At 60.4% G+C, this 12,953-nt stretch overlaps 1 protein-coding gene across 1 annotated transcript in view; it reads right to left on the reverse strand.

Annotated features, from left to right (window-relative positions):
• Nucleotides 1–1,242: 1,242 nt before the first annotated feature.
• Nucleotides 1,243–12,953, reverse strand: part of Fbln2 (fibulin 2) — a 63,213-nt gene continuing 51,502 nt past the window's right edge. The window contains exons 15-18 of the mRNA XM_042679964.1: nt 4,055–4,171; nt 3,511–3,639; nt 2,838–2,961; nt 1,243–1,695 (exon numbers count right to left, since the gene is read on the reverse strand). Coding sequence (XP_042535898.1) covers nt 1,338–1,695; nt 2,838–2,961; nt 3,511–3,639; nt 4,055–4,171 — 728 coding nt within the window. The 3' untranslated portion in view covers nt 1,243–1,337. The remainder of the gene's footprint in view (nt 1,696–2,837; nt 2,962–3,510; nt 3,640–4,054; nt 4,172–12,953) is intronic.

Consider the following 12,953-nt stretch of genomic DNA (forward strand, 5'->3'; position numbering starts at 1 on the left):
AAAGTCCAGAAGCAGCACTGTGGCTCAAGTGGTAGAGTGCTAGCCTTGAGCAAAAGAAGCTCAGGGACAGTGCCTGAGTTCAAACTTCAGGACTAGAAAAAAATATATATGTATATGCATAATAAAAATAAAGTCAGATGGGGCAGGAAAGTCTGTGATTAATTAACCACCCAACAGCCAGAGTAGAGCTGTGGCTTAAGTGGTAGAAAGTTAGCCTTGATCCAAAAAGCTCAGGAACACCACCTAGGCCCTGAATTCAAGTCCCAGCACTGGTGCCAAAAGATTCTTTTAAATTATTTAAAAATATTTATGCACGCCCAACCACCTATTTTCTAACATCAGTCCTAGCCCAGAGAGCCAAAGCAGACATGGGATGGAAGCTGTGAGCACATAGCCTCCTCTTTGCTCCAGCCTAAGAGTCAGAAACCAACACTGGAACCTTAGCTACTCAGGAGGCTGAGATCTGAGGGTCCAGGTTCCAAGCCAGCCTGGGCAGGCAAGTCTCAGAGACATTTATCTCCAATGAAGTAGAAAAAAAACACAAACAGAAGAAAAAGAAAAAAGGAGAAGGAGGAGAGGAAGAAGAAGGGAGGCAGGAAGGCTGCACTGAACTTTGAAAGAGCTCACATCTTTCTGGTCCTGCCAAGTCCACCCCGACCCGCTGTCTTTAGCCTCAGAACCATAGGGACCAGGCCTGGAGTTGTGGATGACATCTAAGTGGAAAGCGGCAAGATGGGGTCCAAGATGGGGAAGGAGGCAGGAGAGGACACAGGGAAGGAGATGCAGGAAGTGGAGAGATGGCAGGACCCTGGCCTTGGCACCACAGTGAGACTTCAAGGAAGGAGAGCCCGAGCCCGGCAAGCTGACAGATCACCGAGGCTGGGCACCCCATGGCCCTCAGATCCGTCATCAGACTCCAACGCCAATGCCTCACAAAAGGAGACACAGATCGTTTAATTTCTTACTTTAAAACAACAACAACAACAGTGAATGTGTATTACCCTTATCATTAAACAAGGGAAAACCTCAGAATGGTGTAAGGGAAACACTAATCCCAGAGGCTCGGGATGGACCATCAGCTGCAGGGACAGGTCACTGGTGGCGTCCAGACTCCTGCTGTGGCCGCTGCGTCTGGTCCCCAGAGCATCATCCAGCCTCCCGGTGACCTCTGGGGTGACCCCCCCTCCCTGGGGGACAGAGGAGACCCAAGGGCGATCAAGGTAGCAAAATTAATTTAAGTTACAAAGTTAGCTAGAACCACAGCACACCCCAAGGGCGCCGGGCGCCCCCCGGTGGAGCACACGGGCGGGCCGGGCGGGCCGGGCCGGCTCTGTGCCTCACGGGGCCAACTTGGTGAAGAAAATGTGCATCTTGGCCAGGAAGGTGGTGATGGAGCCCTGTCGCCACAGCCTCATCTCCACGTCCAGGGCGAAGTCCCGAGGCTCCAGCACGGGCCGCTGCAGGGAGACCACGCCCGTGTAGGCGTTGAGACGGCGCGTGCCGAAGTAGGCCCCCTCGTTGCCCTTGGTGATGGTCAGGGAGATGGTGTCGCCCACGAAGGCCGGCGCGGGGCCGATGCGGAAGATGTGCGCGGGCACCGGCAGGCCCGTCTGGAAGTTCAGCTGGTAGTAGGTGATGCGTGCCGGGGAGCTCTGGCACTCGGCGATGTCCTGGCACGTGGTGCGCTCGCATTTCCTGCGGGGATGGAGGGCGGTTGGCAGCCAGCCCCCCCCCCAGCCTCCCGTCGGCCACCGCCGACCCCAGCCGGCCTCAAGCCATGCCTCTGCACCTAGCGGCCAGTGACGCACGCTGCCTCAGTCTCCCCCTCTGTGAGTGGTGAACCGCCACCTGGAGGCGGTGGCCAGGCTTGTTAGCAGCTTTTACACATCCAGCCTCCCTCCTTCCTTCCTTCTCTCCTTCCTTCCTTCCTTTCTCCCTTTCCTCCTTCCTTCCCACCTTCCCTCCTTCTTTCTTTCCCTTCCTTCCCTCCTTCCTTCCTTCCCTTCTTTTTTTCCTTCCTTTCTCTTTCTCCTTCCTTTCTTCCTTTCCTTTCTCCCTTTCCCTTTCTTCCTTCCTTTCCCTCCTCTCTCCCTCTCTTCCTTTCCCTTTCTTTCTTCCTTCCTTCCTTCCTTTCCCTCCTCCCTTCCTCCCACCCTTCCTACCTTTCCTTTATTTCTTCCTCCTTCCCTTCTTTCCTTCCTTCCCTTCCTTCCTTTCTTTCCCTCTCTCCCTTCCTTCCTTCTTCCCTTCCTCAATCTGTTCTTCCTCCCTTCCTCCCTCTCCCTCTCCCCCTCCCTCCTGGCATACCTTTGTTGGCAGCCATGCCTCGCTGCCCCCCCCCCCCGTCCCTCTGTCAGGCGCTGGCCATGTGGCTGCTGCAGGGCGGCCGCGGTGGTGGTCGGTCACCCCGTGTCCGTAGTCACCCGCTCTCCCGATGACGGCCCTCGGGCGGGACCCCAGCACAGCCCGGGGAGGGGGCAGTGCTGAGAGCCTTGTGTGAGGTGTGGGGACCCCAGCACCCACGGAGACGGCTGGGGGATGGGACCACTTGGCTGCGGCCTCGGGAGCCCCTGAGCCGCACACGTGCCACATGCCGCGCAACACGCACCACGCACCACGGCTGCCCGGGCCGCCGGAGCCAGTGCCGTGGAGCGGGTTGGAGGAAGGTATTGGCGGTGACGGATGGGTGTCACCTGTGTGTGCACGGGGCCTTGGCTTGGGGGCCCTGGGCCTGGCAGGGGAGGGGCACCCTGCCTGCCCGCTGCCCCGCCCGCCGCCCCGCCCACCGCATGCTTCTGGCCAGGGCAAGGCTCCGGTCTCGGGGCCAGGTCACTCACGTCTCGGAGACTCGGGCGTAGTTGGGGGGACACTCGAAGCGCAGGCAGCGGAAGCTGCCCTGGAGATTGTGGCAGGTCTGGTCCGCAGAGCAGTTGTGGGTGCCCAGGGCACACTCGTCCAGGTCTGAAGAAGGGGACAGAGGCTGGGAGGGGTCCCCGCCGCACCCCCGCCAGGTCGGAGGCCTGGGGCCCAGGGCTGCCTGTGCCCCCTGTGGGAACACGGCTCACGTGCCCACACACCTGTCTCCAGCCTTTGTTTAAAAATGCAAATGGCCCTGGGCTCAGCTCATGTGGAACCCAGGCCGCTTGGCCAGGCCCCCCCCCCCCCCCCGTCGCCCCGTGCTGCCCCCTGCGCTGCCCCAGCAGCCCGAGCCCCCTGTGCCTGGAGCAGCCCACGCCCGCAGCCCCTCACCCTGCGGGGTGCACCTCCTTCCACACACGCGCCTTCCTGCAGCCTGGGCATGACCAGCACCCCCCCCGGGGGGCTCCTCACACCTCGCAGTCCAGCCCCGTCCCCGCTGTCCCCCCACGGTGTCCCTGCCAGCTCACAGGACCACGTCCAGAGCCCAGGCCACTCCCAGTCCACGCAAAGCAGCAGACTGCGGCTTCCCTTCAGGCTCGGACTCCGTCTCTGTGGCCCCGTGCCCCCAGCGCCAGGTGCGGCCGCGCTCACCTTTGCAGGAGTGGCCGTTGGCCAGCATGGTGTAGCCCTGCTCTGGGCATGCGCACTGGTAGCTCCCGGGCACATTGACGCAGCGGAAGGTGCACAGGATGCCGGCGCCCTGCGCACACTCGTCGATGTCTAGAAAACAGGGCCGGCACCGCGAGCCTCAGCACCATGGCCCAGCCAGCTGCGGCCGGTGCGGCCCCGTCCCAGCCAGAGCCCGGCGTCCGCTTGACAAAGGAGGGCAGGAGGGCCCCAGACACGGAGCCCGAGGCCACGCAGGCCTCACACTCGAGCGCTCGGTCCACCACCACCCGTGGCCACTGCTGCCCGCGGGGGCCACAGGCCCGGGCCTCCACCGCCAGACTTTGACCCGCACCCACTAACAGGTCAGGCCCGGGCCTCCGGTGATGGAGCAGCCAGAGGCAGAGCCAGAGCGGGTCTTCCCGAAGCCCAGGGCAGGAACCAGCAGGCCGGGGACGGAACCCTGGGATCTGTGTCCCCGCCGAGGGGAGGGGTGCCTCTCTTGGGGCCCGGCGGGGTCGGCGCTCACCGGTGCAGGCGTGCCCGTCCTCCGCCAGCTGGTAGCCCTGGCGGCAGTAGCACTGGTAGGAGCCGTAGATGTTGGCGCACTCCTGGCTGCAGCGCTGGCTCTCGCACTCGTTCACGTCTGCGGGGACAGCACCGCGGTCAGGGCTTGGCCTCTGCCTCGCCCCGTCTTGCCTTGAGAAGCTATGGCATGTCTGGTGGCCCTGGGAGGGGCCAGGGCGCCGGTGAGGGGGGCCGGCCAGGGGCCGGCGGCGGCTGCCGGGCCCCCAGCGGACGTGTAGTGCTGGCCGGCCGCAGGCCTACGGTGCCCGTCCGGGACGGGTGGCCCTCAGGCCCATCCAGGTGCTAGTTAGCACTTCCAGAGCTGGGCTTCCCCTGCCTGCAGGGCCCTGGGCTGAGGCGTGCGAGAGCGAGCAGCAGGCGTGTGCGGGAGCACGGCGCCTAGTGTCTCCAAGAGCCAGGCGGGACTTGGGCCAGCGCGCCGAGGAAGCGGGCGGGAAGTGATACCAGTCACACACACGGCCATGCCACGGGTGGCAGGACCACGGGAGCAATGTGTGTGTGGGGGGAGCCGTGTGTGCGTGTGCGTGTGCGTGCACGCGCGCGTGCGTGTGTGTCGCTCTGAATGACAGGAACGTGGAGCAAGCTGTGAATGGGGAGGAAGCCGCTGGGTATGGGGGCGGGAGGGGGACCACGCCTCTGCCTGACCTTGTCACTGTCGCCTCTGTCTGACCTTGTCACTGTCACGCCTCTGCCTGACCTTGTCACTGTCGCCTCTGTCTGACCTTGTCACTGTCGCCTCTGTCTGACCTTGTCACTGTCACGCCTCTGCCTGACCTTGTCACTGTCGCCTCTGTCTGACCTTGTCACTGTCACGCCTCTGCCTGACCTTGTCACCGTCGCCTCTGCCTGACCTTGTCACCGTCGCCTCTGCCTGACCTTGTCACCGTCGCCTCTGCCTGACCTTGTCACCGTCGCCTCTGCCTGACCTTGTCACTGTCATGCCTCTGCCTGACCTTGTCACCGTGCCTCTGCCTGACCTTGTCACTGTCGCCTCTGTCTGACCTTGTCACTGTCGCCTCTGCCTGACCTTGTCACTGTCACCTCTGTCTGACCTTGTCACTGTCACCTCTGCCTGACCTTGTCACCGTCGCCTCTGCCTGACCTTGTCACTGTCACGCCTCTGCCTGACCTTGTCACTGTCACGCCTCTGCCTGACCTTGTCACTGTCGCCTCTGCCTGACCTTGTCACCGTCGCCTCTGCCTGACCTTGTCACTGTCGCCTCTGCCTGACCTTGTCACTGTCACGCCTCTGCCTGACCTTGTCACTGTCGCCTCTGCCTGACCTTGTCACCGTCGCCTCTGTCTGACCTTGTCACCGTCGCCTCTGCCTGACCTTGTCACTGTCACGCCTCTGTCTGACCTTGTCACTGTCACGCCTCTGTCTGACCTTGTCACTGTCGCCTCTGTCTGACCTTGTCACCGTCGCCTCTGTCTGACCTTGTCACCGTCGCCTCTGCCTGACCTTGTCACTGTCGCCTCTGTCTGACCTTGTCACCGTTGCCTCTGTCTGACCTTGTCACTGTCACGCCTCTGCCTGACCTTGTCACCGTTGCCTCTGCCTGACCTTGTCACTGTCACCTCTGCCTGACCTTGTCACTGTCGCCTCTGCCTGACCTTGTCACTGTCACCTCTGCCTGACCTTGTCACTGTCGCCTCTGTCTGACCTTGTCACTGTCACGCCTCTGTCTGACCTTGTCACTGTCACGCCTCTGCCTGACCTTGTCACTGTCGCCTCTGCCTGACCTTGTCACTGTCGCCTCTGTCTGACCTTGTCACTGTCGCCTCTGCCTGACCTTGTCACTGTCGCCTCTGCCTGACCTTGTCACTGTCGCCTCTGCCTGACCTTGTCACTGTCACGCCTCTGTCTGACCTTGTCACTGTCGCCTGTCTGACCTTGTCACTGTCGCCTCTGTCTGACCTTGTCACTGTCACGCCTCTGCCTGACCTTGTCACTGTCGCCTCTGTCTGACCTTGTCACTGTCGCCTCTGTCTGACCTTGTCACTGTCGCCTGTCTGACCTTGTCACTGTCGCCTCTGTCTGACCTTGTCACTGTCGCCTCTGTCTGACCTTGTCACTGTCGCCTCTGTCTGACCTTGTCACTGTCACGCCTCTGCCTGACCTTGTCACTGTCGCCTCTGTCTGACCTTGTCACTGTCGCCTCTGCCTGACCTTGTCACTGTCACGCCTCTGTCTGACCTTGTCACTGTCACGCCTCTGCCTGACCTTGTCACTGTCACCTCTGTCTGACCTTGTCACCATCGCCTCTGCCTGACCTTGTCACTGTCGCCTCTGCCTGACCTTGTCACTGTCACGCCTCTGTCTGACCTTGTCACCGTCGCCTCTGTCTGACCTTGTCACCGTCGCCTCTGTCTGACCTTGTCACCGTCGCCTCTGTCTGACCTTGTCACCGTCGCCTCTGTCTGACCTTGTCACTGTCGCCTCTGCCTGACCTTGTCACTGTCGCCTCTGTCTGACCTAGTCACCGTCGCCTCTGTCTGACCTTGTCACTGTCGCCTCTGCCTGACCTTGTCACTGTCACGCCTCTGCCTGACCTTGTCACTGTCGCCTCTGCCTGACCTTGTCACTGTCGCCTCTGTCTGACCTTGTCACTGTCGCCTCTGTCTGACCTTGTCACTGTCACGCCTCTGCCTGACCTTGTCACTGTCGCCTCTGCCTGACCTTGTCACTGTCGCCTCTGTCTGACCTTGTCACTGTCGCCTCTGTCTGACCTTGTCACTGTCACGCCTCTGCCTGACCTTGTCACTGTCGCCTCTGTCTGACCTTGTCACTGTCACGCCTCTGCCTGACCTTGTCACCGTCGCCTCTGCCTGACCTTGTCACCGTCGCCTCTGCCTGACCTTGTCACCGTCGCCTCTGCCTGACCTTGTCACTGTCATGCCTCTGCCTGACCTTGTCACCGTGCCTCTGCCTGACCTTGTCACTGTCGCCTCTGTCTGACCTTGTCACTGTCGCCTCTGCCTGACCTTGTCACTGTCACCTCTGTCTGACCTTGTCACTGTCACCTCTGCCTGACCTTGTCACTGTCGCCTCTGTCTGACCTTGTCACTGTCGCCTCTGCCTGACCTTGTCACTGTCACGCCTCTGTCTGACCTTGTCACTGTCACGCCTCTGCCTGACCTTGTCACTGTCACCTCTGTCTGACCTTGTCACCATCGCCTCTGCCTGACCTTGTCATTGTCGCCTCTGCCTGACCTTGTCACTGTCACGCCTCTGTCTGACCTTGTCACCGTCGCCTCTGTCTGACCTTGTCACCGTCGCCTCTGTCTGACCTTGTCACCGTCGCCTCTGTCTGACCTTGTCACCGTCGCCTCTGTCTGACCTTGTCACTGTCGCCTCTGCCTGACCTTGTCACTGTCGCCTCTGTCTGACCTAGTCACCGTCGCCTCTGTCTGACCTTGTCACTGTCGCCTCTGCCTGACCTTGTCACTGTCACGCCTCTGCCTGACCTTGTCACTGTCGCCTCTGCCTGACCTTGTCACTGTCGCCTCTGTCTGACCTTGTCACTGTCGCCTCTGTCTGACCTTGTCACTGTCACGCCTCTGCCTGACCTTGTCACTGTCGCCTCTGTCTGACCTTGTCACTGTCGCCTCTGTCTGACCTTGTCACTGTCGCCTCTGTCTGACCTTGTCACTGTCACGCCTCTGCCTGACCTTGTCACTGTCGCCTCTGTCTGACCTTGTCACTGTCACGCCTCTGCCTGACCTTGTCACCGTCGCCTCTGCCTGACCTTGTCACCATCGCCTCTGCCTGACCTTGTCACCGTCGCCTCTGCCTGACCTTGTCACCGTCGCCTCTGCCTGACCTTGTCACTGTCATGCCTCTGCCTGACCTTGTCACCGTGCCTCTGCCTGACCTTGTCACTGTCGCCTCTGTCTGACCTTGTCACTGTCGCCTCTGCCTGACCTTGTCACTGTCGCCTCTGTCTGACCTTGTCACTGTCGCCTCTGTCTGACCTTGTCACTGTCGCCTCTGTCTGACCTTGTCACCGTCGCCTCTGCCTGACCTTGTCACTGTCACGCCTCTGCCTGACCTTGTCACTGTCACGCCTCTGCCTGACCTTGTCACTGTCGCCTCTGCCTGACCTTGTCACCGTCGCCTCTGCCTGACCTTGTCACTGTCGCCTCTGCCTGACCTTGTCACTGTCACGCCTCTGCCTGACCTTGTCACTGTCGCCTCTGCCTGACCTTGTCACCGTCGCCTCTGTCTGACCTTGTCACCGTCGCCTCTGCCTGACCTTGTCACTGTCACGCCTCTGTCTGACCTTGTCACTGTCACGCCTCTGTCTGACCTTGTCACTGTCGCCTCTGTCTGACCTTGTCACCGTCGCCTCTGTCTGACCTTGTCACCGTCGCCTCTGCCTGACCTTGTCACTGTCGCCTCTGTCTGACCTTGTCACCGTTGCCTCTGTCTGACCTTGTCACTGTCACGCCTCTGCCTGACCTTGTCACCGTTGCCTCTGCCTGACCTTGTCACTGTCACCTCTGCCTGACCTTGTCACTGTCGCCTCTGCCTGACCTTGTCACTGTCACCTCTGCCTGACCTTGTCACTGTCGCCTCTGTCTGACCTTGTCACTGTCACGCCTCTGTCTGACCTTGTCACTGTCACGCCTCTGCCTGACCTTGTCACTGTCGCCTCTGCCTGACCTTGTCACTGTCGCCTCTGTCTGACCTTGTCACTGTCGCCTCTGCCTGACCTTGTCACTGTCGCCTCTGCCTGACCTTGTCACTGTCGCCTCTGCCTGACCTTGTCACTGTCACGCCTCTGTCTGACCTTGTCACTGTCGCCTGTCTGACCTTGTCACTGTCGCCTCTGTCTGACCTTGTCACTGTCACGCCTCTGCCTGACCTTGTCACTGTCGCCTCTGTCTGACCTTGTCACTGTCGCCTCTGCCTGACCTTGTCACTGTCACGCCTCTGTCTGACCTTGTCACTGTCACGCCTCTGCCTGACCTTGTCACTGTCACCTCTGTCTGACCTTGTCACCATCGCCTCTGCCTGACCTTGTCACTGTCACGCTTCTGTCTGACCTTGTCACCGTCGCCTCTGTCTGACCTTGTCACCGTCGCCTCTGTCTGACCTTGTCACCGTCGCCTCTGTCTGACCTTGTCACCGTCGCCTCTGTCTGACCTTGTCACTGTCGCCTCTGCCTGACCTTGTCACTGTCGCCTCTGTCTGACCTAGTCACCGTCGCCTCTGTCTGACCTTGTCACTGTCGCCTCTGCCTGACCTTGTCACTGTCACGCCTCTGCCTGACCTTGTCACTGTCGCCTCTGCCTGACCTTGTCACTGTCGCCTCTGTCTGACCTTGTCACTGTCGCCTGTCTGACCTTGTCACTGTCGCCTCTGTCTGACCTTGTCACCGTCGCCTCTGCCTGACCTTGTCACTGTCACGCCTCTGTCTGACCTTGTCACCGTCGCCTCTGCCTGACCTTGTCACCGTCGCCTCTGCCTGACCTTGTCACCGTCGCCTCTGGCTGACCTTGTCACTGTCACGCCTCTGTCTGACCTTGTCACTGTCGCCTCTGCCTGACCTTGTCACCGTCGCCTCTGTCTGACCTTGTCACTGTCGCCTCTGCCTGACCTTGTCACTGTCACGCCTCTGTCTGACCTTGTCACTGTCGCCTGTCTGACCTTGTCACTGTCGCCTCTGCCTGACCTTGTCACTGTCGCCTCTGCCTGACCTTGTCACTGTCGCCTCTGTCTGACCTTGTCACTGTCGCCTCTGCCTGACCTTGTCACTGTCGCCTCTGCCTGACCTTGTCACTGTCACCTCTGTCTGACCTTGTCACCATCGCCTCTGCCTGACCTTGTCACTGTCACGCCTCTGTCTGACCTTGTCACCGTTGCCTCTGTCTGACCTTGTCACTGTCGCCTCTGTCTGACCTTGTCACCGTCGCCTCTGTCTGCCCTTGTCACTGTCGCCTCTGCCTGACCTTGTCACCGTCGCCTCTGTCTGACCTTGTCACCGTCGCCTCTGTCTGACCTTGTCACCGTCGCCTCTGTCTGACCTTGTCACCGTCGCCTCTGTCTGACCTTGTCACTGTCGCCTCTGCCTGACCTTGTCACTGTCGCCTCTGTCTGACCTTGTCACTGTCGCCTCTGCCTGACCTTGTCACCGTCACCTCTGTCTGCCCTTGTCACTGTCGCCTCTGCCTGACCTTGTCACTGTCACCTCTGCCTGACCTTGTCACCGTCGCCTCTGTCTGACCTTGTCACCGTCACCTCTGCCTGACCATGTCACCGTCGCCTCTGTCTGCCCTTGTCACTGTCGCCTCTGCCTGACCTTGTCACTGTCACGCCTCTGCCTGACCTTGTCACTGTCGCCTCTGCCTGACCTTGTCACTGTCACGCCTCTGTCTGACCTTGTCACTGTCGCCTCTGTCTGACCTTGTCACTGTCGCCTGTCTGACCTTGTCACTGTCGCCTCTGTCTGACCTTGTCACCGTCGCCTCTGTCTGACCTTGTCACTGTCGCCTCTGCCTGACCTTGTCACCGTCGCCTCTGCCTGACCTTGTCACCGTCGCCTCTGCCTGACCTTGTCACCGTCGCCTCTGGCTGACCTTGTCACTGTCACGCCTCTGTCTGACCTTGTCACTGTCGCCTCTGCCTGACCTTGTCACCGTCGCCTCTGTCTGACCTTGTCACTGTCGCCTCTGCCTGACGTCACTGTCACGCCTCTGCCTGACCTTGTCACTGTCGCCTCTGTCTGACCTTGTCACTGTCACCTCTGCCTGACCTTGTCACTGTCGCCTCTGCCTGACCTTGTCACTGTCGCCTCTGCCTGACCTTGTCACTGTCGCCTCTCTCTGACCTTGTCACTGTCGCCTCTGCCTGACCTTGTCACCGTCACCTCTGCCTGACCTTGTCACTGTCGCCTCTGTCTGACCTTGTCACTGTCGCCTCTGCCTGACCTTGTCACTGTCGCCTCTGCCTGACCTTGTCACTGTCACGCCTCTGCCTGACCTTGTCACCGTCGCCTCTGCCTGACCTTGTCACTGTCACCTCTGCCTGACCTTGTCACTGTCGCCTCTGTCTGACCTTGTCACTGTCGCCTCTGCCTGACCTTGTCACTGTCGCCTGTCTGACCTTGTCACTGTCGCCTCTGCCTGACCTTGTCACTGTCGCCTCTGCCTGACCTTGTCACTGTCGCCTCTGTCTGACCTTGTCACTGTCACGCCTCTGCCTGACCTTGTCACCGTCGCCTCTGCCTGACCTTGTCACTGTCACGCCTCTGCCTGACCTTGTCACCGTCGCCTCTGCCTGACCTTGTCACTGTCGCCTCTGCCTGACCTTGTCACTGTCGCCTCTGCCTGACCTTGTCACTGTCGACTCTGCCTGACCTTGTCACTGTCGCCTGTCTGACCTTGTCACTGTCGCCTCTGCCTGACCTTGTCACTGTCGCCTCTGCCTGACCTTGTCACTGTCGCCTCTGTCTGACCTTGTCACTGTCGCCTCTGCCTGACCTTGTCACTGTCGCCTGTCTGACCTTGTCACTGTCGCCTCTGCCTGACCTTGTCACTGTCGCCTCTGCCTGACCTTGTCACTGTCGCCTCTGTCTGACCTTGTCACTGTCACGCCTCTGCCTGACCTTGTCACCGTCGCCTCTGCCTGACCTTGTCACTGTCACGCCTCTGCCTGACCTTGTCACCGTCGCCTCTGCCTGACCTTGTCACTGTCGCCTCTGCCTGACCTTGTCACTGTCGCCTCTGCCTGACCTTGTCACTGTCGACTCTGCCTGACCTTGTCACTGTCGCCTGTCTGACCTTGTCACTGTCGCCTCTGCCTGACCTTGTCACTGTCGCCTCTGCCTGACCTTGTCACTGTCACGCCTCTGCCTGACCTTGTCACTGTCACCTCTGTCTGACCTTGTCACTGTCGCCTGTCTGACCTTGTCACTGTCGCCTCTGCCTGACCTTGTCACTGTCGCCTCTGTCTGACCTTGTCACTGTCGCCTCTGCCTGACCTTGTCACTGTCACGCCTCTGCCTGACCTTGTCACTGTCACGCCTCTGTCTGACCTTGTCACTGTCACGCCTCTGCCTGACCTTGTCACCGTCGCCTCTGCCTGACCTTGTCACCGTCGCCTCTGCCTGACCTTGTCACCGTCGCCTCTGCCTGACCTTGTCACTGTCGCCTCTGTCTGACCTTGTCACCGTCGCCTCTGCCTGACCTTGTCACTGTCGCCTCTGTCTGACCTTGTCACTGTCACGCCTCTGCCTGACCTTGTCACTGTCACGCCTCTGCCTGACCTTGTCACTGTCGCCTCTGTCTGACCTTGTCACCGTCGCCTCTGCCTGACCTTGTCACTGTCACGCCTCTGCCTGACCTTGTCACCGTCGCCTCTGCCTGACCTTGTCACCGTCGCCTCTGCCTGACCTTGTCACTGTCACGCCTCTGCCTGACCTTGTCACTGTCACGCCTCTGCCTGACCTTGTCACCGTCGCCTCTGTCTGACCTTGTCACTGTCGCCTCTGTCTGACCTTGTCACTGTCACGCCTCTGCCTGACCTTGTCACCGTCGCCTCTGTCTGACCTTGTCACCGTCGCCTCTGTCTGACCTTGTCACTGTCGCCTCTGTCTGACCTTGTCACTGTCACGCCTCTGCCTGACCTTGTCACTGTCACGCCTCTGTCTGACCTTGTCACTGTCACGCCTCTGCCTGACCTTGTCACCGTCGCCTCTGTCTGACCTTGTCACTGTCGCCTCTGTCTGACCTTGTCACTGTCACGCCTCTGCCTGACCTTGTCACCGTCGCCTCTGCCTGACCTTGTCACTGTCGCCTCTGTCTGACCTTGTCACCGTCGCCTCTGTCTGACCTTG

The sequence above is a fragment of the Dipodomys spectabilis genome, unplaced genomic scaffold (assembly GCF_019054845.1).
Source record: "Dipodomys spectabilis isolate Male_0828 unplaced genomic scaffold, ASM1905484v1 ptg000054l, whole genome shotgun sequence".
NCBI classification, from domain to species: Eukaryota; Metazoa; Chordata; class Mammalia; order Rodentia; family Heteromyidae; genus Dipodomys; species Dipodomys spectabilis.